This window comes from Ruditapes philippinarum, unplaced genomic scaffold, assembly GCF_026571515.1.
Source record: "Ruditapes philippinarum isolate M1 unplaced genomic scaffold, ASM2657151v2 ctg3111_1_1_1_1, whole genome shotgun sequence".
In the NCBI taxonomy this organism is placed as follows: Eukaryota; Metazoa; Mollusca; class Bivalvia; order Venerida; family Veneridae; genus Ruditapes; species Ruditapes philippinarum.
Genome location: NW_026860451.1, coordinates 192,620 through 217,341, shown reverse-complemented (window position 1 = coordinate 217,341; position 24,722 = coordinate 192,620). Strand labels below are relative to the sequence as shown.

At 32.8% G+C, this 24,722-nt stretch overlaps 1 protein-coding gene across 1 annotated transcript; it reads left to right on the top strand.

The window, feature by feature from the left end:
- The first annotated feature begins 1,357 nt into the window (after positions 1-1,357).
- On the top strand, positions 1,358-22,256 carry LOC132760114 (dystrophin-like). Its single transcript, XM_060752011.1, has 18 exons — positions 1,358-1,504; positions 2,696-2,756; positions 3,592-3,653; positions 4,602-4,676; positions 5,379-5,583; positions 7,896-7,981; positions 9,130-9,209; positions 9,470-9,544; positions 10,142-10,253; positions 10,716-10,770; positions 12,549-12,660; positions 13,035-13,165; positions 14,798-14,987; positions 15,251-15,336; positions 16,406-16,532; positions 17,357-17,495; positions 18,882-19,151; positions 19,693-22,256. Exons 1-18 carry the CDS (start codon positions 1,480-1,482, stop codon positions 19,809-19,811), a joined length of 2,010 nt encoding a protein of 669 aa, XP_060607994.1. The 5' UTR covers positions 1,358-1,479; the 3' UTR covers positions 19,812-22,256.
- The last annotated feature ends 2,466 nt before the right edge of the window (positions 22,257-24,722 follow it).

The window sequence follows — 24,722 nt, the reverse complement described above, 5'->3', positions numbered from 1 at the left end:
GATATGAAAGTTGCTGTCGGTTTCCATCCAAGACATGCTAAGCAAGGACATCGGGAAAGACAAGAGGGCCTTGAACGTCTGTTCAACCTCCTACAGCTCCCAAAAGTGACAGTTCTTGGTGAAATTGGACTGGATCATACAGAGCCAATGAAGTATTGGCACTATCAGGTGGAATTGATTGAAGCGATACTGCCCAAGTTGGAAGAACGACATGTACTGGTTATTCATTGTCGTGGAATAGAGGGTGACTGTGGTACAGAAGCATATTTACTTCTTCTACATGTTCTAAAGAAGTACGTTAGATCACGTCACCCTATACATCTACATTGTTTCACAGGTGACCAGTCTGTGCTTAAGAAATGGTTGGAGACATTTCCAAGGACGTACTTTGGCTTCACTAGTTTGGTGGATTCCTTTAATCGTGACCAGATAGCAGCGCTCCGAGAAATTGAAGAGTCTCGTCTGCTTCTCGAGTCCGATGCACCATATTTTCCCGGTAGGGGATCCAGAGTATCGTCGCCTGGACAACTGTATAGAGCAGCGAATGCAGTGGCTCACCGTCTTCAAACATCGCCTGAAAGGATTCTGGAGATCACAGTCGCAAACGCCCTGTGTCTCTATGAAGGGCAGTATCAGTAAAAACCAGCAGGAAACTGGTGGAACTTCTAGTTCACCAGTCTAAAGTTGATAATTCATCCAAGTAAGGTGCTGGTTGGATTCCAAGTTTTTCAGTAAAAGCGTCATTATTATATTCAGTTGAAACTTCTAGTTCATCTGAGAAATGATCCAGATTGCTCCAGGTATACCACAACAGAAATAACCTCAATACAGATCAAGACTCCAGTGTTCTTTGATCCGAGTATCAAGGAGATCTTCTCCGATACATCCAGGCTGGTGGTTGTGAAAAATGAAGTTCCAGGTGGCTTCTAGCCTTTGAGAATCTTTACAGCAACGCCAGTGTACCAAAAGGACTTCTAGTCCTTCCTCTACAGCCTACTTATTTAGGGTAAGTTAAAGCCGCGATGTGATATTAATTCACAATTAAGGAAGTAAACGAGCTTCTAGTTCTTTACTGATGCATTCACAGCATTACTCCCAAGACCGAAGCCTTCATTCATAAAGTTGGGGGGAGTGTTGTGAATGCAGGAAATGATTTAGTGGTCCTAGACCTACCGGACTGCATGCGCATGCGCGACGGTTTTCGCGGGACTGGAAAGTACCCGGATAGTTCTAGGATTGAGTGAATTGAGTTCTGCGTTGGCTGGCGAAGTGGCAACATCAAGAACAAGCTTTGGTAAGCTCCCGGCCTGTTTTCCCTTCTTTAGGCTATGATTTAAGGAAATACAACACTTGCAAGCGCCTGCAAGCTCTGATGATTTTAAATTTTAATTTGAGTTTTAATGCGATTTTAAATAATATTTTAGCAATTTTATAGAAGCAAACTATAATATCATGAATACATTTTTATTTTAGCTAAAAATGGACACCGATTTTAGTTTTTATGGTAAGAAAATAAACTACATTACAATATTAGTGTATGTACTATTATCCGGATGTACACACATTTCGGATAGTAGTTAATTACCTTTGTAAATTGGAACAAAGAGAAACAAATAAGTATCTTTTGCAGTTATGTTTCATTGGTCTTGCTATAGAACTGTTATCTTATATCTATGGCAGGTCAAACGGGTTTGCCTAATTTAGTATGAATGTGACTTTTTTTGACGAAAGTGAGTGAAAGCAGAGACATAGATAACAGATTTGTAATAGAGATAACAGAGAAATAAATGTAACATCATTTTTTAAAGAGAACTACTTAATAATTTTTGCTACAAAACTATTCATATGACAAAAAACTGGCTCAGTGGGTATGTTCTGCCATGTTTTTCTAAGTGAAAGGCATGGAAAGTTACCAATATTTTAACATGCAGCAATAAATAAAAGATTTACCTTTGAAATGGTATACAATATATTAAAGGATCAAATGTACATCCATTAAGTTTTATTTGCTACAAAATGCCTAATTTTTCACTTTTTGATAGACATGAGTGCTATTTCAATGGAGTATATAGGAGCTGCTTATCTCTGTAATCTATGTCTCTGGTGAAAGTCACTAAAAATATGAATTTTAGTGTTTTAATAACCTTTACAGTAAAATTACAGTTTGTAGACAAATGTTATCAGAAGTTGATAATATTTATTTCCAAAAATAACCATTACGATGATTTAATCGTCATCGGTGCCGAAAGCCAAAAGCATCTTGGGAACTCCCTATACATGTGTATAACTGACAGGCCAAAACCGGTCTAAGACTTTCATATACAATTATAATAAAAACAAACTGTCACAAAATTACAGAGAGTTTAAAAACAAAAAGCAGGATCTACATCTTGAAAATAATTTTAATAATTGGCTGAGTTAACTCATGCAGAGCTGACCGGCATGTCAGATTGTTTGATGTTTTTTACTTTGATTCCTTTGCCTCACGTCTATAAAGATTGGAATATAACCTGGGACTTTTTTCTTTCATTTGTAGAAGCTCTAGCTCTAGTTAGTGATCTTTTTACAGAATGTAGGTGCCCAGTATATTCTTTATCTGAAATATTTCTTTTGATTGTAAAGGTGAAAACATAACATTTTCTAATAAGCTTTAAGTATTATTGAGTTTGTAAATGTCAGTTCCTTTTTTTTTCAGAGAAGATAGCTGATGGCTGGGAAAGGACAGAGACTAAAAATAGTGTGCCTTATTATGTCAAGTAAGATTCTGATTGCTTTAAAAATTAGTTTGAAATAAAATATAAAAAGTAGACAATACATCAACTGAACTAGTTACTACAAGAACAAAGTTACTAAGTTCAAGTTCAATGTAGATTGAATGGACTTTTACAGATTTAAAGATAAGAGATTGTAGTAATTTAATGATGACATAATGTTTTCAAAATGGCAATCACATGGTGTAAAATGTGCTTTTAATTGAAAATATTGTTGTTTCCTTATGTAATATAGCAGAAAATAATAAAGAGTTAATTATTTGTTCATTCCTCATTTACCCTTATTCTTTAAAAACTTAACTATCTCATGCTATGATGGGGATAGTATATACAAAGGATGATCCAGAAATGTCCAAATAAACGTTGCAACTACATACAGTTGAAACTTGATAAAACAAGAATCAAATGACTGGAAATTTTATCATGATGTTTTTCAGGTTTTACATCAAGTTCTAGCAAATTGTGGACAAGATCCTTTTGACCTTTTTTGTACCCTGCACTTTGTTGTATTATAAGATTTAAAATGCTATGTTATACTCTTCGAGCCGCACTGCTGTAGCCTTTTGATGGTTGTATAGATCTGTCTGCGATGGTACAGGATGACAGTTTATCAATAATATTTTGCAATTAAATAGATGAAACATGAATCTTTATGCAGGAATAAATTAAATGAAGACAACATGATATTTATCCAAATTATTAAAAAGATTTGGGTAATTCTGGATCATCCCCATCTTAGTTACTATTTGTTTGAGATTTCATCAAAATTCAGATATAATGCTAGGGCATTTAAGTGAATTATGCTATTTTATATTTACAGCCACATTACAGAATGTACATCATGGGATCATCCATACTGGCTCAAGATTCTAGAAGGACTGAGTAAGATTATTTCATGATACATGTAGTAGTATTATTATGTGTTACTCAACACCAACATCTTGAGTGATTTCTTCTACAAAGTTTATGTTATGTCAATACAAATTGTAATGATAAGTACCCTGTTGGAAATGCATGTTATATACAGTGTACATTTAATGTAATGCATAGAACCTTAAACTGTCTAATTCTAGTTTTCAGATTACAATAAGAATTTCACCACATATATTTGTTCACAAAAGAACACATGTCAATTTTTGTGGTTAAATCTATTGCTATTCAAATAGAAGGTCAAAATAGGGATCCATCAATTGTGTATATTTGTAAACTTGTTTGGACTTTTTTTCTACGAAAATAATGTCATATGATTTAAGTTTTATTTTTGAACCAATTATTTAACTTGGGGGCCTTCATGGCTGAGTGGTTAAGGTGTCTGCCTTTGAATCACTTGCCCTCCTTTGCTGTGTGCTTGAACCCTGCCTAGATGTATGGAAGGTTTTGTGAAGAAGCTTACAGAAGGTCAGTGGTTCTACTTGAATGCCCACTTGTGATTGAAATAATGCATGGATGGAAATTTAAGGCCTAGTAATGGTTTAAACATATTTATTTAAGCTTGATTGGGAAACAAATTCTTGCTGGTGTCATATGAAGAAACAAGGTCATGACCTAAATAGGGCTTGAACTCGTGATCTTTGGGTTGTGAGGCAGACACCTTAACCACTAGGCCACCGCTTGCTTTAAGTGGCCTACTAATAAAGCTGGAAAATCAACATGAGATCAGTAGTACATTGTTAAGGTGACTTGTTAAGGTGACTTAAAATATTAAATAACCAAAAGGATGGTTTATTTACTAGAAATTTGAGGATCATTTCAACATCAGTATATGTCTTTTTCTTAATTGCCTCTTTTTATGTGTTGATCTTAATTGATGGTTTTGTCTTTTATTTCTAGAGGACTATAGCAGTGTGAAATATGCAGCTTACAGAACAGCCTTGAAGATAAGACACATTCAAGTACAGCTACAATGTAAGTCAGTTCTGGGGTTTAAACTCAAACATAACCTAAAAATGAAACATTTTTATGTACACTAAGCACTACCTCTTGTGTAGTCTTTAAATTGATACTGTGTGCAGTCTATTTTGACCATCAAAGCTAAATCCACGTTCTTTGAAAGATAATACTTTGACATTCAATTTGTTTAATGATCATTTGTCTCTCACCACTGAATAAAAAATCACGTCAGAATAGTAATGAAGTTAATTAACAAGAGCCTTAAGCCACTGAAAGCTTAACATTAGCTTCCATGGATGAGTGGTTAAGATTGTTGACTTCAAACAACTTTTCCTTCTTTGCTGTGGGTTCAAATCCCATCAGGAACTTAAGTTTCTCTCATTTGAGGAAACTATCCGTCTAAGGAAGGTCAGTGGTTCTACTCTGGTGCCATTTGTGCCTCAAAAAAATGTACAAAGTGGATACCGGAGGTTTTCCTTTACCAGTAAAGCTGGAAAGTTGTCATATCACCTGAGCAATGTGCAACTTAAAACCAAACCAACCAGCTTAAAATTTTGGTTTTTGCTTTTAAGATTTTATGAAATTTCCATATTTGTTGTATAGTAACATATTTGAATAATTGAATTTACTAAAATTTATTTCATTGATATAATTTGTCAGTTTGAAATTATATATATATCAACTTTTGTGACAAATTTAAATGTATTCAATTTACAGTGCACAAAGTAGACTTGTATACCATTCAACAAGAATTGGAAGATCAAGGTCACATGTCAGGGTCAAATGGAGTGATACAATGTGATGACCTTTTGACCTTACTGACAAACATATATCATAGTTCACAAGGTAGACATGAGAAAGTAGAGGTGGCAGGAATGTTGGCAGATCTAGCTCTGAACTTGCTGTTGAATGTACTGGATAAGTAAGTTTCTTTAGCAAAAACTCTGTGAAATAATTCTTCATCATTTCAAGTGGTCATCTGATAAGTGACTGACATAAATAATTAAACATTGGTTTATAATAGTGTAAATATTGTACCCAATCCAATTAAACCCCCAACATCCGATCAGACTATCGGATGCAAATTAACCCTCTCTCTACATTGTTTTATCAGTGATAGACGTCCAGCAAAGGCTGACTAAGTGTACTGATTCTAAAAATAGCTAAAGCAGACGATGGGTTTTTACACACAAAAAATACCTTTTAACTGACTTGTCTCAGAGAGACATCAAAAGCTAACCTAATTTCTGACCACCAGTTGCAGATTTCCTGTTAGTTTATCCCTTGATGCCAAACAGTCACATATATCTATTCTTGTCATATTTTTGTTTTGAACCTTATTACAACATAGTATGATTTCTGATATAATTTTATACCTCAGGTATATTTTAATAAGAAAGTGTATTGCAATGCTGCTATCAGTAGAGATAAAACAAAATATCACATTTCTGTGTTTAATTGGCATATAACACTACAATATAGAAGGGGTGACAGGGCTTGTAAGGTCTTGTTTTTGATTTATTATTTAATAAGTACAGAGTTTCTGAGACAAGCAATGTGATAAGTTGTTTTCTTATTTCAAAGTTGATACAGTTCAGTTACTAACATAATGATATTTAACAATAAATGGGACTACACATTTATACCTTCCATACCTTACATATTTTGCATCTTCTACATTTAGATGACCTTTGTCTGAAATCAGTTTAGGAGGGATTTTTTTGTACAAGGAAAATAGTGTTTTTGTTTGGTGCTTTCATTGATTTGTGTTATTAAATATAAATGGATAAGTTGTTTTGTCGTTGTTACTTAAAGGAATAGAAACATACCTGTGAACCTCTGTTTAACCACACTAATTGGAATTGGTAAAAGTGTGTCACCAATATTAGAGGAAAAAATGAGGTCATAGATCACATGTCAAATAAAACTGGAAATATAAATGGTGCCATCAAAGAGATAGCTGACTATATAGTATATTACAAGACAAAGTGCGGATGAAACTAATGTATTTGATTCTGGTGTTAATGATTCATGTGAATACATGTAATGTTTTTGTTCCTTGTGTGTAAATGTGAAAGAATAGTCCTGAAGAGGCAAAAAACCTACATATAAAATTTCAATAAAAATCAGATACAAAAAGTTTTGTTCAATTATGTAAAGAGGCAACGCTTAGACTAAGAAACAATGTATTTCTTCATTGAAGAAATGATAACTTCTGAGCACTCTTTTTGTTCGACTAGACAAATTGTAATCCAAATTTTGTGTTTTAAAAAAGTAAGAAAACTGTATCTACTGGTACAATCCTACACTGGACACTATTTCTGACCTTAGTTGATGACATTTAGAATTACTACTAGTATTTATAACTTGAATATAATTGTGTCTGTAAAATTGATAAACTAACAATATAGTGAGAAATACAAGTCAAGAGTTTTGTCATTTCAGTTCATTTTTATTGTGAAATGTACTGGATTTACGCACTTTTTATCAGTATAAACTATAATTCATTTGATGCAAATTGGATTATTCTGACAAAACTAAGAAAAATAACAATATCAAGTAAGTAAACCATTGATGTAGGCCTACTTATTGCATGTGCATGGATTCCCATGTTATCACATTGCTATGTTTACAAACAATGTGATCACATGATTATTTACATAATAAACTCCTCCCCTTAGTTCAAATTTGAATTTCTGTTATCATTTGATATTAAATTATAAGAACCTTTTTCTTCATACATTTTGCAATTTCTTATCTAGACTGATAGATTGATCAATTGGCTTCATTTAGGATTTTTTTCATTGGTAAAAATCACCATTTTACATAAATATTTTTGAAAATCTCTCCCTGATCTGAATTCAGTTTGAAAATTCAAGGGAAACCACCCACCAGCCATTACCTCCCTTTTATACATAGGTTGGGTCTTTAAACAGAAACATGTTGTTTGTTTGACCTTCCTTTCTTACTTCTGTCAAACTTGCTCTCTGTTTCAAATAATACCTGCTTTAATTGATTGACTGATATTGATACTGGATTTGCCCAGTTTTGGAATAGTCCATTCCAGTCAAGTTTAAGGGGTTTCAGTATCAAAATACAGATATTGAGCTACTTACAGTAAAGAACCTGGTCAGACTGCAGAGATATTGGCAAAGGTTAATAACTTTTGATTCCAGTAGTTTAATGATTAATGGTATTTTTGTTAATTTTACTATGTTCATTGTTTGATTGCAGGGACAAGTCTGGTGTTTTGTCTATCAAAGCTGTCAAATTTATTCTTGCAATAATGTCATCAGCAAATCTTTCTGAGAAATACAGATGTAAGTATATACTGTATAATGTTTTTGACTTAGTTATTAAAAAAATTTACACTGTAATGATATCCTATCCATTGGAAACACATATCAGGGTGGTAAAGTCAATAATTAGATGTTACTGAGCCTTTTGCTTTATATAAGCACAGAAGTGGGGAGTGTAAAGTTCAGCAACTTCAGAGTTGTAAGTTTGAAACCTTGGTGCGGCGTATGTTTTCCATAACAGGATGGTTGAAAGCAATATGTTCATTTTCATTCTCTATCCAAAACTGTTTCCAATTATTTATTTGAAGAAGTTGGCTGTTACTTGGGGGAAAAAACAGGTTAGGTATAGAAACCAGAAAACTGGTTGATTAACTTGATATTAGTTGTTTGTGTGTGTTTTGGTGCATGTGGGTTTGAAGTTACATATACAATGTGAAGGTCATAGAGGGAGTTTCGATCTTTAATGATATTGAAGAACTTAGATGCCCTTAGTAGGTACCTAAGTGGAACCAGAAATCTTCTGAACGCAAGCTAGCTGGATTATTTTTCTGTACATAAAAGGTCCCAAAGTTTCTGGTGGTATGGAAAACAAAAGCTGTTAGGTGCATGCGATTCATGCACTGGCCCTAACCCTTAACCTCTAGATTTTATGTAATGGATTTGTCCAGCCATTATATTTGGAACTGTCCATTATCAATTTTAGGGATATCAAAATAAAAATCTAAACCTGGTCAGCCAACAGTATAGACTGTCAGGACTGTACAGATGTGCAGGCTGGCCCGGCTTTATACTGGTGGCAATTGCTAATCACTTTTGGTTCATGAACTGTAAGGGTTAAGCACTCACACACTGAGGCCCAGAAGATCACTGTTAGAAATTGGTAATAACCCCTTAAAATTTAAAAAAACTGTTCCTGTCATCAAGGTTTTTTGCTAGATTTGAGTTAGGCTCTCTTAGCAGCTAATTGCTAATAATAGCACTCCTGTTACTTCAAAGTGAACATTAGTGGAACATTTGACCAATGTGCAGGAGATTATGTTTGAATTTTATTTCAAGTTTGACTTTTCAAAGTATATGGAGAGCTGTCTTACTCATCCTGGTATCCGCATCCACATGCAGAATACTGATGAAAGTTTTTTTGTTTACTCTCAAAATGTGTTTATTTACAGTTTTCTATCAAGAACTACATGACCCCAGTACTTATATTGGAACCCAGGCACTTACAGTATTTCTTCAGGCTGTCATGAAGGTATGATTGTATAACAAAAGCTTGAAAATTACATATCTTTGTGGTATGCTTAAGACGATAATGTGTAAAACAATGTTTGTATTGTTATAAGAATTATAGCCAAGTAAAAGAATTTTGTTTGTAAATTGTTTTAGAAAGTGAGTCATCAATTAATCTCAATGATCATTTTGGTTTTCTACAAATTTCTAAATTTGAAAGAAGTGTTTTTGTAATTTAATTTCATTATTTCTATCATTAACAAAAGATACACTTTCTTATAGTTACCAGATTTTCTTCACGAGAGTTTGGCATTTGGTAGAACAAGTGAGCCTGCGGTAGCTAGCTGTCAACAAATGGTATTCATACATTATAATACTTTACTTAATGTACAGTAAATCTTGAGTAAACAGTCTTCAGCTTAAACTTCACAATTTTACATTCATTATCAGTAATAAGGCTGCAAGACTAGAATGACTGAAATACTCATTTAAACTAATAAGTTAAAAACAAAAAAAAACAATAAAATAACTTCGGAAACAGATAATAATTAGTGTTTTTTGTGTTTTTTCTGACATTTTGAGTTGATAAATTCCGCTGTATCAAGAATTTACTTCTCTACCATTTACATGTTATTATTATTATATTAATTTAGTAGCACTTCAGGATATTCTTGGCAAGCATGATATAAAGTATTAAAAATTGCAGATTTTCTGTCCTGGTAAGCTTGATTGCGAAACAAGTTCTTGCAACTTGTATTAATTACTTTCGAGTCTGCTTCCTGGAACCAACCAGTACTGGTGTCATGTGAAGAAACATGGTTGTGACCCAGTCAGGGCTCAAACCCATAATCCCTGGGTTTAGAGGTAAACACCTGAACCACTAGGCCACCACTCCCTTTACATGTAAATAATTAACAATTACTAGGTATGAATTGTGTGTTTTTATTTTACAAGGGGAAGACAAGTGGAGGAATCACAGAGGATGTATTCTATAGATGGTTACAAAAAGGACCGCAGACTGTTATATGGTTACCAACGCTGCATAGAATAATCTCTTGTGAGAAAGGTTAGTCATTGCTTCATATAGTCATTACTTAGTACACTTACATTTAAATATCTACATAGTAAAATAAAGAAAAAATATTACTCAGTTTTATGATTTTTTTACCAGACATGTACTAGGTATTTCTACTATTTTCTGATTGAGTAAATGCTCATTTTGCATATCTTGACACATTCTAGGAAATTCACTGAATAACAAACAGTTAAGACCAAGGTCAGACAGCATGAACTTGCTGATTGATAATTGGTCAGTTGCTGCTAGCAGGCTAAGGGTTGAAGCTCAAAAGCTTCATTTAAAGCCTGGTTTAAGGTACTCCTCAACCAAGATTAACTTTTGTCGTATTACCTGAATAGTGTGACCCAACTAAATTTAAAATTTGCATATTTGAAATTGAATAATGACAATGATCTATTATTATATTGATATGATCATTATGACATATATATGTACATTAATATCTTACAGTGAACCATGATGCAAAATGCAACATTTGTAAGAAGTACCCAATAACAGGACTGAGGTAAGTATATATACCTATCAGTTTTTGCTAGTCTCTTGAGAGAGTATTAAATAACAATACATGTACTTTTCAATTGGTTTTAATACTTTTATTTTCTTTAGATTAATTTTGAGAATCTATTTATGAATTCATAGTTGGTTTGAATAAATAGGCTGGACTATTTTTTGAATACCTTTTATTTATTTAGCATCAATTTCCTTTTGGAATATGATGATGATGTTAAGTCATGAATAGATGAATAAAATTATAGAACAACAACATTTTTTGGACAAAATAAGCGAAATTTTCACATGAATTTAAAGCATTCTACAGTAAATACATTTGTATTTAATGAAATGAAATTTCGTCATAAGTAAAAAATTTAACACAACGTCTCCTTGATTATTCAGGAAATGTATATATACTGTGAGGATTTGAATTTTTAGCCCACCTGTCACAAAGTGACAGGGTGAGCTTTTGTGATCGCTTTTCGTCCGGCGTCCGTCCGTCGTCCGTAGTCCGTCGTCCGTCCGTCGTCCGTAAACTTTTACTTTAAATGACATCTCCTCATAAACCACCAAGCCAATTTCATCCAAACTTCACAGGAATGTTCCTTTGGTGGTCACCTTTGAAAATTGTTCAAAGAATTTAATTCCATGCAGAACTCTGGTTGCCATGGCAACCAAAAGAAAAAACTTTAAATATCTTCTTCTAAAAAACCCAAAGAGCTAGAGCTAAGATATTTAGCATAAAACATCTTCTAATGGGTGTCTACCAATTTTGTTCAAATAAAAGCCCTGGGGTCAAAATTGGCCCCGCCCCAGGGGGTCATTGATTTTCCCTATATGCATATAGTAAAAACTTAAAAAACTTCTTTTAAAGAACCCAAAGAGCTAGAGCTAAGATATTTAGCATGAAACATGTTCTAATGGATGTCTACTAAGTTTGTTCAAATAAAAGCCCTGGGGTCAAAATTGGCCCCGCCCCGGGGGTCATTGATTTTCCTTATATACGTATAGCAAAAACTTAAAAAATCTTTTTTGAAAAAAAAACCAAATAGCTAAGGTTTAGATACTAAGCATGAAACATCTTCTAGTGAGTGTCTACCAAGTTTGTTCAAATAAAAGCCCTGGGGTCAAAATTGGCCCGTCCCGGGGGTCATTCATTTTCCTTATATGTGTATAACAAAAACTTAAAAAATCTTCTTTGAAAAAACTCAAATAGCTAGAGTTTAGATATTAAGCATGAAGCATCTTCTAGTGAGTGTCTACAAAGTTTGTTCAAATAAAAGCCCTGGGGTCAAAATTGGCCCCGCCGCGGGGGACATTGATTTTCCTTATATCATACAGTGTATAGCAAAAACTTAAAAATCTTCTTTGAAAAAACCCAAATAGCTAGAGTTTAGATATAAAGCATGAAACATTTGCTAGTAAGTGTCTACAAAGATTGTTCAAATAAAAGCCCTGGGGTCAAAATTGGCCCTGCCCCAGGTGTGTCATTGTTTTTAACTACATGTATATGTGTAAAGAAAAAACTTGAAAAAATCTTCTTTTAAAAAACGAGCTAGACCTTAGCTGTTTAGCATGAAACATCTTCTAATGGGTGTCTACCAAGTTTGTTCAAATAAAAGCCCTGGGGTTTAAACTGGCCCGCTCCGGGGGCCTATATACAGGTGAGCGACTTCAGGGCCATCATGGCCCTCTTGTTAAATTAATTTGCCAGGTATATAGTCATAAATTTCTTGTGACTGAACTAACACTGAACTAAATTTAATCTGTAATTTTTCTCTCTGTTTACAGGTACAAGTGTTTAAAGTGTTTCAAGTTCAACATATGTCAGAACTGTTTCTTTACTGGTAAAACAAGCAAGAGACACACAGCCAAACATCCTACACAAGAGTACTGTACAAATGTAAGGACATTGTTTTTACTGGTGAAATTATACAGCATCCTGCATTTTGTTATATATTATAATTCTATTTTGTTTAGATATTTTTTTATTTGAGCTCATTTTTCACTAAAAAAATGCTTTAAGTCTTTAACCATGATCATGTCAGTCAAAACATGAAAAAATATAAGTATGTTATGTTAATAAGATGACACTCAAAGATAATCTAATTATTATTATTGATGTTTTTTTTATATTTTAATTTTGTGTTTAATTTTGAAATTACTAAAATTGGCATGGTCTTCAACTGTTACTCTGACATATGACATATGATAAGGGAAGCTTTACTATAAATTTTCTGAAAATTCTTCAATATTTTATAACTTATTTTGTTACAGTCTACTGCAAAAGATGAGGCTGCAGCCTTCATGAAAACTCTGAAGAACAATCTGAGTCGTAAACAGAGGAAAAAATCATGTATCAAATACTTGCCTATAGAAGCTGACAGCCAGTACACTAATCTAGCATGGTACATCTAATACTTTATAAACATTTCTGTGTTGTTTTAAACTAAGTATTTCAGTAATTTTATCTTAGAAAAGTGCATCATTTCACTGTTAAGCCTTCTTTAAAACAGCGTCCAGAGAGCTATTTATAACATGTCAGAGATAATCATTTCTAAAAATAGAGGATCGGGAAACGATTCGTTCGCTTTACTAATTTATATGTGGAGACCAGACCGGTAAATTAGAGGTATCCAGGGGTTCCTTTTAGTTGATATATTTTAGAAAAGCTGAAAGCCGCTTAAAATAGGTAGTTAAAATTAAAGAAGGTTATTCACTGTGAATTGTTTTATTTCAGTCTTTTCAGGGTTGCCAGCGGACTTGAAAAGTCAGGGAAATTGGGTATTTTTTCAAGGTCAGGGATTTGTCAGGGAATTTTGAAATTTAGTCAGTGAAAAATGAAAATCCTGAAAAGTCAGTGAAAAGTCAGGGAAAAATTATTTCAAAGGTCGAAAAATTTACGCATTGAAGGTCTTTCTTGGCTATGGCAGTCTTTAAGCATTTAATATTTGACTTTATCACTCTCACAGTTAAGCATTAAATTCAAATAACAGTAAACTGTGATATTAAGAAGCATTATATGTTAACTTAGTGATTATAATACCCATTATTTACCTTAGAACATCATTCAGCCTAAAGACTGAAAAGCTTTGCAGCCCTTGCCTCCAGAGCTGACTAATATGTAATTTCTGTTGCATAATTTAACCAGTTTCCATCATGTTTGCAAGACAAATCCTCTTGTATAATTTCTTAGTGTCAAAGCAAAAAGCATGTTTTTCACACTAACTTTTTTTCACACTAACTTACTTCACTCATTCAAAGTCTTTAATTTTATAGTGATTATTTCATGATATGCCAAAAGCAGCCCTAAGTTCTTGTTTTCACAATCAGTGGAGTTTATCATGATGCCTTATACAAGTAACTATGTTAAATGTTTATTGTTCTTATAGTTTAGAGATGTTTGAATTTTAAGTTTTGTCATACAAGTATTACTCTTATAGTCTTGGTGTTTTATGTGTTACTACTAGGAAGGAAAGAGTGACTTATGTGATTTCTAATTCGATTCTTCTGATTTTCATGGCATATGTTTCACTGACCAAAAGTCACACTGCGTTTGAATAGAAATAGTTAAGAATAGTAGAACACAATGTTTGAATCATTACTTTGATGTAAATGTTTTATATTTTGGAAAATAAATACAAGTTTACATGCAAAAATATAATGGGAGGATTGGACGGATATAGAGGAGGTCAGGGGGCCATTTATGTGTTTGACGATTTTGGTCAGTGAAAAACATGAATTGGTCAGTGAAAAGTCAGGGAAAAGTCAGGGAATTTTATTTCATCTAAGTGCTGGCAACCCTGCTTTTGTTTTAATAAAAAAGCATAAAGAATATGAAAGAGCATGAAATATTGATATCTAATACAGTCATCTGCAAGGAAAATGATTTCGATCATTTACAGTGTATTTATAAGGTCAGAAGTTATTTCAGCATGTTTTATATTTGATTACGTGAAGTAAAAAACAAAAATACTTTTCATCATATGTTTACATTAAAGTAGGTCACATTATTTTCAATGTGTATTTATATTTATAAGGTCACCAGGAAAGGAGGAGCCAGACAGAGACATTCATTCGGACATTTCTGAAACTGCAAGGAAACTTGCTCAATTAGAGCTTGATAACGATACTGAAAATATGCCTGAGACACAAAGTAGTCCAGAAAATATTAATGAGCCAGAAAGTAGTCCTGAAATATCCCATCCTACCAGTTTATTCACTAATAAGGTAAGTTTAAATGAATATTAGTTATGAAATGTTTTCTCTGTGGATGGAAAAGATACTCAATTTGTTAAATCTTGTGAGAAATGACAATGAGGATTTGAAAACTAAGCTACACTGTTTGAAATTTTGAAATTTACGCAGTATTTTGTGTGAGCTGTTATAGATTCTAGATATAGATATGTTAATAATTTAGATTCGGTCAAATATTATATAATTAGCATTTTAATTTGAATTTTACCGAAATGTATAAAAATGTTAAATTACAGGAGAATTTTTCACCTAAAGATGACGGCTTACAGAAAGAAAGAGATGAATTAAATGCAATTATTAGAAACCTTGAGGAAGAAAACAGGTAAATTGAGAAATAAATACACAATGTTTGACCTATTTTTCTGGCGTATTTCATCATTTTTTGACTGTAAGATGGCTGTTCATTATATTGTGTAATAATTATGAGGGGAAATGTTAAATATGAATGTAATAATATTTTAAGTTTTATAGCCATTAGAAATCTTACTAACGAAAAACTTCACAACTGAATCAAGTGGTTCACACAAATGATCTGGGCAGTAACTTGCTGAAAAATGTGCCAGCACTAGTGCAGACTCCTACTTGGAGTCCAAAAACACTAAGTAACTGCACAATGGTGTAAGACAGAAAAACGTATGCTGCTTTCTATTCAGAAATACAGATTTCTAGAAAAATAAAGATTTAAGCTAGTGGCTTGCATGTTAATTTTCATTTACCGAAGTCCTGAAAATTCATACAAAATATTATTTACATCACTGACTTCAACTTATTTGCTCCTCACGGCTATAGGTTCTAATATATCTCATAGGGGACTAAGAATTCTTTCATGTGAAGGTCATACTCAGATGCCAGAAAAAATGCAAAAAGCGTACCTGAGGTCTTCCTATATAATACTGGTAAAGAGAGAAAGTCGCCATATGAGCTTCACACTGTCTATATCACTTAAAGGAACTCCACTAAGGTCTCAAAGCCTGAAAACATAAGATTTAAATTTCTTGCATTGAAAAGCTTGGGCACTTAAAACAAAAGCAAAAGATAATTCATAATTGAGGAATGTTAATACTCGTATATACTCAGATATAAATTGAAAATCACATTTTTCTGCTATTCTTTGCCAAACCAGAGTAAAAAGGGTTGCAGTGCTTTTGAATTTAGGTCATATTCAAAATTAGAATAATTATCCTGAAAATTGGATTGAGCAAATGATCTGAAATTTTGCACACAAGTTATTGGTCTAGACCTACATTAAAAGGAGAATTAATATTGAAAAATTATTTTCTGCCCTGTCAAGTTAAAAAAACTTTAGAGGAGTCCCTTTATATTCACACAGAAACAAACAAAAAATTTATATCCAAAAAATGTATATATTTTAATACTTACTTTATATTCAGGATGTTATATGAACAAATGATAGCCTTACAACAGACCAGTGATACAGAAAGTGTTACATCAGACAGTAACTGTTATCACTCCGGACAAAAAACACCAACATCTGCTATCATGCAAAGAATATTACGAGTAAGTGAACTTTTTGTATGTATTCATATTTTGTTAATGGATAAAAAAAGCATCGCAAGACTTTCCTTATTACTATCAAGAACTGAGCCTGTACTGACAGCTCTTGTTAATTATTGATATATAATTGCCTAGAACTTTTCAATCAAATGTTTGAATGTAAAATTGAGTAGAGCTCAAATGTAGAATAATAATTTGAGATCAAATATACGATGGTGGTAATAAGAGCTCAAATATAGGATAGTAATAATAAGGGCTCAAATATAGAATGGTAGTGATAAGAGCTCAAATATAGAATGGTAGTAATATGAGCTCAAATATAGTATGGTCGTAATATGAGCACAAATATAGTATGGTAGTAATATGAGCACAAATATAGTATGGTAGTAATAAGAGCTCAAATATAGGATGGTAGTAATAAGAGCTCAAATATAGGATGGTAGTAATAAGAGCTCAAATATAGAATGGTAGTAATAAGAGCTCAAATATAGGATGGTAGTAATAAGAGCTCAAATATAGGATGGTAGTAATAAGAGCTCAAATATAGGATGGTAGTAATAAGAGCTCAAATATAGGATGATAATAATAACAGAGCTCAAATATAGAATAATAATAAGAGCTCAAATATAGGATAATATAAAAAGATTTATAGCGGTAGATTCATACCAGGCAAACTTTCTGAAGTTTTCAGACTCTGGAAAAAATTACATGAAAATGTATCCCAAAAATTACATGAAAATGTATCCCACTAAAATGTATAAAAAACAACCCAACTGTGAATAAGATAGTTAGTTTTTGTAAGACTTAACAGTATTTTTGTTAAACAGGAGACTCAGAATCTGCCAGTGCGGGAACCATTACCTGTTGAAGCCACGCCCATCTTTTTAAGTGTGCCAATCATAAGTGTGAATGGTTACCAGAGTGGTGATAGTTTCTCCATAAGTCCAAAATCTTCTGTTTATTATGGTAAGTGTATTTCTTTGTCTGTTTGACATTTAGTAAATGTAAATAATGTTGTTTTTATCTGCAAAACGTTTTTATTTTGTAAGATAAAAGACAGAAGATGGAATCCAGACAGGTTATTATCACAGTAAAGTTGGGTTCTAAGGTTGAAATGTTCAAGTGATTGAGAAATATAATTAAAAGCTTGGGATTTAAGTGACACCAGTGCTGGAAATGTCATATGGAAAGTGTTTTTTTTCCGCAGCTTTATGATATGAGAAACACCTCAGGGGCCCCTCGTTTCTTTATCCAACTTTATAAGGTGAGTAGTGGGCACCTGAAAAGTACCAATGACTTGTAACCAAAAAATGTAGGGCTTGGTTTGGTATTCACAGTGTTCAGGGTCTGGTGATTGTTGGTCAATGATCATAATGTCTTAGGCATAGAGGCCTGTGAAAGCTATTTACAAGTTTTGTATGCAATGTCTATTTTCAAACTACAGTAGAACTTCGGTAAGTCGAAGTTGAAGGGACTTGTGTAAAAACTTCGACATATCGGGACTTCGACTCATGAATTGCTCTCAATTCCATGACAAAATTTTGACCCGTGACTAGTCCTAATTATAAGATCTATGACGAAACCTATTTCGTGTTTTTCCATCATTAATCTGATATTTCACATTTTACAATGAAAAATATAGCATGTTAATAACTTTTTTCACGTCTAATTATTTGGACTACCCGTTGACCTATACAATAGAGTTACAAAAGGCGTAACAATACGAAAGGGCGATAACTAAACCAGCTTATAGTAAAAATTTCGCGTGTTATTCTCACGTGACACCGGGTCATGAATGTTTTCAAATGAAAGTCGTTCTTACTGTTTACTTTCAAATACCACTACAGTACGGCAATTAAAATAGTAACGATTACAGCATTTTATCACACATTTTATCGCAATGAACACACGGCTGTGTAATTAACACCTGTCACACAAGTTCATTGAAAATCGTCTTCGCAGTCAGATAAGGTGTGAAAAATGTCTCGAGATCGAAGGTGTCAAATAATCCAATGACTTCGACTTATTTGTGGTAAATTGCACTAGATTTACTTTATACGGACCACGAAAAAACCTCGACACATCGAAAAATTCGACACATAAAATTTCGACTCATAAATAGGTTTTTATAAGAAATATATAGGGGGGAAGTCGGGACTTTCTTTTTTCTTCGACACATCGAGAAAATCGACTAATCGAAGTTCGACTCATAGAAGTTCTACTGTACTGTAAAAAGTACTCTGAATACAGAACAAATCTTTTTTTATTCAAATTGTTAAAATGATATGCTTGAAATTTTAATGCTTACAGTAAATATAATTTAATGTTTTATCAATGTTTTACTCCTTACAGCACCATCAATTCAGCAACCTGATTTTTCTCTCACCGATTCAAGCACCTCGCCATACCATACCCTTAAGTCACAAAGGGACTTCACTCCACCAAACTCCCCACGAAGGGGGCTAACTCTTGCTGATAGTTTAGATGCCTTAGAAACTAGTCCGTCCAGATTCAGTCTTCCATCGCCAACAAAGAGCTATGACGAGTTCAATAGTGAGGAGGCAGAGTTACGTGCCCTTGTTAACGAAGCTGACCAAATGTTCCCACAGGACATGTCATATGGTGTGTAAAATTCTGTTTGACTTACAATTTTTTTTATTTCATACTGAAATTGTATAGGTTTAACATGTTTATTTTAGCTTGATTGTATAGGAAGTTTGGTAGCTTATTTGGACTACTCTGTTGTCCTCTTCTTGAACAAACAAGAAATACATACTGTATGTTATATACGGGAGTATCCTTATTTCATAAAATGTTTACTGTGAACCTTCAATCCTAAGATTTAGAGTCAGACTATGAAATAATTGGTCATCTCCTATTTAGTATATGTTTCACTACTTCTTGAAAAGTTAATGTAGAAATGTTTCTATATTTTGTACACATGCAACATGACTGTACAAAAACATATTTGATTTTATGCAAAAACTTACAGTACCTGATTTTCTGCACATTTTACTATTTTTCTGACATGCACAATTAAATCAGCAAAATATGAAATGGTACTAACTAGTCATAGGGAAATGTGTATTGCACCTTAGTATTTGACATGTAATTGACTTGTAACCTATTTAATAAAACATCTGCAATTTATTTTTATTTCCAGGCCAGCCTAAGTCAAGACTTGGTGGAAGTGATGATGACATGTTGAGAGCTGCCAACTCTATTCAGACTGCTATGTCTGACTTTGTGAACCAAGCTGTTAACATTCAAGTTCCGATGTAGACCAGTCTGAGTAATCAAGTTCCAACATAAACCAGTCTGCGAAATCAAGTTCCAATGTAAACCAGTCTGTGAAGTCAAGATCCAATGTAAACCAGTCTTTGAAGTCCAGTCCTGATGTAAACCAGACTGTGCAATAAAGTTCCAATGTAAACCAGTTTGTGAAATCAAGTTCCAATGTAAACCAGTCTGCAAAATCAAGTTCCAATGTAAACCAGTCTGTGAAATCTTGTTCCGATGTGAAGCAGTCTGTAAAATTAAGTTTAGTGTAAACTAGTCTTAAACCAGGCCTGAAAATCCAGTTAGTCAATGGAAATCTGATGTGAAACATTTTTATTATTTTAATGTAAACTAGTCCACTTTTATTTTTATTTTGTTATTTTATCTTTCAATGTTTTTAACTTAACCAATCTGTTGTGTTACTTTTAAATTCTTAATGTAATCTGCCTTTTAAATTCATAATTTTTATTTAACCAGTCTGTTATTATTCTAATATTAGATTGACTATCAGAAATCATTTGAAGTTAGGATCATAATTGTAGTACAATTTCCAAGAGTTGGAGTAATGTGATGTTCTTTTTTAATGAAATTTTCCTCTTTGTTTAATTTTTTCATTTGACAGGCTCTTGTTTTACTATCTAGCACAGAGAAAATTGTAACACATTATCTTAGTAAAATAAGCCTGTCACTTGTTATTCAAATTCTTTACTTACAGAACTACACCTATGTATTATGGGTTGTGATGGAAGATTTCTGACCAAGGCCTTTAGGTTTAGCATGCTTTTTACTTCCATTTATGAAAAAAATTCTTACAGGGGTCTTGATTTTTTGAGCACTGAGAATAGTCAAAAGGGCTAAGCTGTGGCATTTGGTTATTACATTATAACATGTTCAATTTATCAACATTTCTGTAAGTGACTTACTAAGTGACTATTAAGTTTACTCACCAAACATATTTTACTCGTTTAATTATTACTTTTTTAATGTAAGGTTGTGGTTTATTTAGAATTTTATTATTTTATTGTGTTTTTATTTACATTTATTAAAAATATCTATACTTCAGTTACGTTTTGGTATTGTATTATTCAACTTTCATGTGTATTATAAATGCGAAAAAGTAATATTTTTTTCGTATAGAAATTTATATTTAATAAAAAAGAAGGGCAATAATTAATCGTTTGGGTAGATCCATGAAGGAATAATTGATTCAGTAAGTAATGAACCATGTCACGACAAAACCAACATAATGGGCTTGCGACCAGCATGGATCCAGACCAGCCTGCGCATCCGCGCAGTCTGATCAGGATCCATGCTTTTCGCTTACCAACCCTATTACAAGTAGAGAAACTGAACGCGAACAGCATGGATCCTGATCAGACGCAGGCTAGTCTGGATCCATGCTGGTCGCAAACGCACTATATTGGTTTTGTCGTGACATGGCTCATTAATGTATTTTTCATATATGAATGTTTTATATTAATTGATGCCTTTTCTTTGCTCACTTGATTTGACCTTTTAAACTTTTTATCAAAGTTATTTTTATCTTGTGTGTCCTAGAACTCCATGTAAAGCTATGCAATTACTATAATATTTTTTACAATGCCAAAGTCAAATTGTCAAATTGCTAGTCAGTTTTAACTGTATTTTTTTAAATGCCTTACTCCTCAAATGTCAGGTTCTTGGTATATAAATCATATATTATACTTGTATGCACATATATGTTAAGTATTTAATTACCTATGTCTTTGCCACTGTATTCATTTTATATTTATTTATATTTATATATTGCGGGTCATATAAAAAGTTAGTGGTGCAATAAAATTAAGTGTGTGTTTTAAAATGAAAAAAAAAACACAACAAAAACTACTAATAAAATAAAACATTATTTTGCCTGTAGTCAGTATTTTAAGCTCAAAGCATGTTCTGTTTTGTTTGTCTTTTGTAGTTAAGGAATATAAAAATTAACTGTTTTTTAACGTCATCAAAGTGTATAAAGCTATATCTGATGAAATATTTTATACAAATATTGAAACAGTGAAATTAAGTTGTTTGCACAACCTTATGGTCCTGTCTTAAAAGATTTGTAACATAGAATGTCTATGTAATTTAATATACATGAATGGTGTACGTAAATAGAATAAAACGTTCCAGCAAAATATAATAATGCTGGCAGGTTTAGCAATGATTTCACGCATGTTCAACTGGCTTCCATTAAGATATACCAACACATTTCCATTCTATGTATTCTTTTAATCACAATTTTAAAATTGATTTTCAAATCCCAAGATACCAAATATAGCTTTATACACTTTCAGGATATTCATCACTAGTATTTTTTATTATTTTATTTAACTTGTACAATGTATTTTTTGACAAAGAAATTTTTATCATGACATGTAAGTTCAGGGTTATTATTTTATTAACATTTAAAATTCTAGTGTCTTTATAAATACTAAATCTGAATGAATTAGAAAAAAAAAGATTAAAGATCACTTGGAATAATTTCATTTATCAAGCAAACCAGGTAACTATATATGTTAAGGCTCCCATGTATACAATTTTTTGTAAACCTTAACATGTTTGCTAAAAATGACAACTTTATCATTTAGTCTGTGTAACTTTGTGCTAAACTATATCTTGTATTTAAGCTGCCTAACTGATTACTGACTACCTATTTCAATACAAATTAAAAATACTGTATAAGGCCCACTGCAAGGGAGTCGGCCAAATATTTTGCTTTGTAACCCCATTTGGCTCTTTCGAAAAATCAAAGTGAAGTCATTAGCCTTGAAAACTCTTATCTCACCCTATCTTAACTGGGCATAAGTAGGTGTGAATTGATAAAATCCATTATTACAGGTAATGTTCTGTGTTTTTCTTAGTTTTCAGTACTTAATGCTTAAAAATAAAAAAAGAAATCAATGAATTTAACTTACAAGTATTTTTTAATTGGTACAAGAAATGTTTTCTACTAAATCACACAAGGAAACAACTACATATTCAAGAAGAAGCACATTTAATGGGCCAGACAAAGACCATCTTTGCCATTTTTTAGCTCCACTTTAAAAAAAATTTAGGGGCATTGTTACAGTCACGTCGGCGTTGCCGTTGCCTTCAACAAACTTGTACCTTGATCATAACTTTTTAAGTTCTTGGTTTATTGTCTTTATATTTGGCCACAACAACATTTGAGACAAGACCTTTTAGTAGGCCAGACTAACCTTGACCTTCATTCATAAATGACCTTGAACTTTACATCAAATTTCTAAATTTTAGGAAGTAATGTCAATGTTGGCCTACCCGTTTTTTTTGTGAAAGCCAATTCTTTTATTACAAAGTTAATGTTGACCTATTTTTTATTGTGAAAGCCAAATTTTTATATCACAGTCATTGTTGGCCTTTCTCGTATTGTCAAGCCAAATTAATGTTGTATTAGGAAGCCAATTTTGGCCTATTTTTTATTGTGAAAGTAAAATTTTCAAATTTTTGTATCACAAATATAGTGTTGGCCTAAATTGTACTGTATAATTACAAAGTTAATGTTGTGCTATTTTTTATTGTGAAAGCCAAATTTTTTATATCACAAAGTCAATGTAGGCCTATAATGTATTGTGAAAGACAATTATTTTATTACAAAGTTAATGTTGTGCTATTTTTTATTGTGGAAGCCAAATTTTTATATCACAAAATCAATGTTGGCTTATCTCTTATTTTGGAAGCCAATTGATTTATTACAAAGTCATTGTTGACCTTTTTTTTATTATGAAAGTCAAATTTTCAAATTTAGTGTTGCCCTAAATTGTACTGTTTTACTATAAAGTTAATGTTGCGCTATTTTTTATTGTGAAAGCCAAATTTTTATATCACAAAGTCAATGTTGGCCTATAATGTATTGTGAAAGCCAATTCCTTTATTACAAAGTTAATGTTGACGTATTTTTTATTGTGAAAGCCAAATTTTTATATCACAAAGTCAATGTTGGCCTATAACGTATTGTGAAAGACAATTATTTTATTACAAAGTTAATGTTGACGTATTTTTTATTGTGAAAGCCAAAATTTTATATCACAAAGTCAATGTTGGCCTATAACGTATTGTGAAAGACAATTATTTTATTACAAAGTTAATGTGGACGTACTTTTTGTTGTGAAAGCCAAATTTTTGTATCACAAAGTCAATGTTGGCCTATAACGTATTGTGAAAGACATTTATTTTATTACAAAGTTAATGTTGACGTACTTTTTTATTGTGAAAGCCAAATTTTTATATCACAAAGTCAATGTTGGCCTATAACGTATTGTGAAAGACAATTATTATGTCTCCCCCACCTCGGGGGGAGACATATTGTTTTTGCCCTGTCCTTCAGTCCGTCCGTCAGTCCGTCAGTCCGTCCGTCCATTCTTCGTTTCCGGACGATAACTAGAGTTCCTTTTGACCTACAGCTCTCAAACTTCATAGGATGAATGGTCTTATTGAGCAGATGATCCCTATTGTTTTTGGGGTCAGTAGTTCAAAGGTCAAGGTCACAGTGACCGTTGGTCAATTTCTCGTTTCCGGATGATAACTAGAGTTCCTTTTGACCTACAGCCCTCAAACTTCATAGGATGATTGGTCTTATAGAGCTGATGATCCCTATTGTTTTTGGGGTCAGTAGTTCAAAGGTCAAGGTCACAGTGACCGTTGGTCAATTTCTCGTTTCCGGATGATAACTAGAGTTCCTTTTGACCTACAGCCCTCAAACTTCATAGGATGATTGGTCTTATAGAGCTGATGATCCCTATTGTTTTTGGGGTCAGTAGGTCAAAGGTCAAGGTCACACTGACCGTTGGTCAATTTCTCGTTTCCGGATGATAACTAGAGTTCCTTTAGACCTACAGACCTCAAACTTCATAGGATGATTGGTCTTATTGAGCA

What these genes read in the sequence shown, in the direction of transcription:
- LOC132760114 (XM_060752011.1), top strand. Translation starts at nt 1,480, where the DNA reads ATGGACACCGATTTTAGTTTTTATG. An exon ending in CATTCAAGTACAGCTACAAT is followed by an intron (nt 4,677 to 5,378) that starts GTAAGTCAGTTC and finishes TTCAATTTACAG; the next exon opens with TGCACAAAGTAGACTTGTAT. An exon ending in AAAATCTTCTGTTTATTATG is followed by an intron (nt 17,496 to 18,881) that starts GTAAGTGTATTT and finishes TACTCCTTACAG; the next exon opens with CACCATCAATTCAGCAACCT.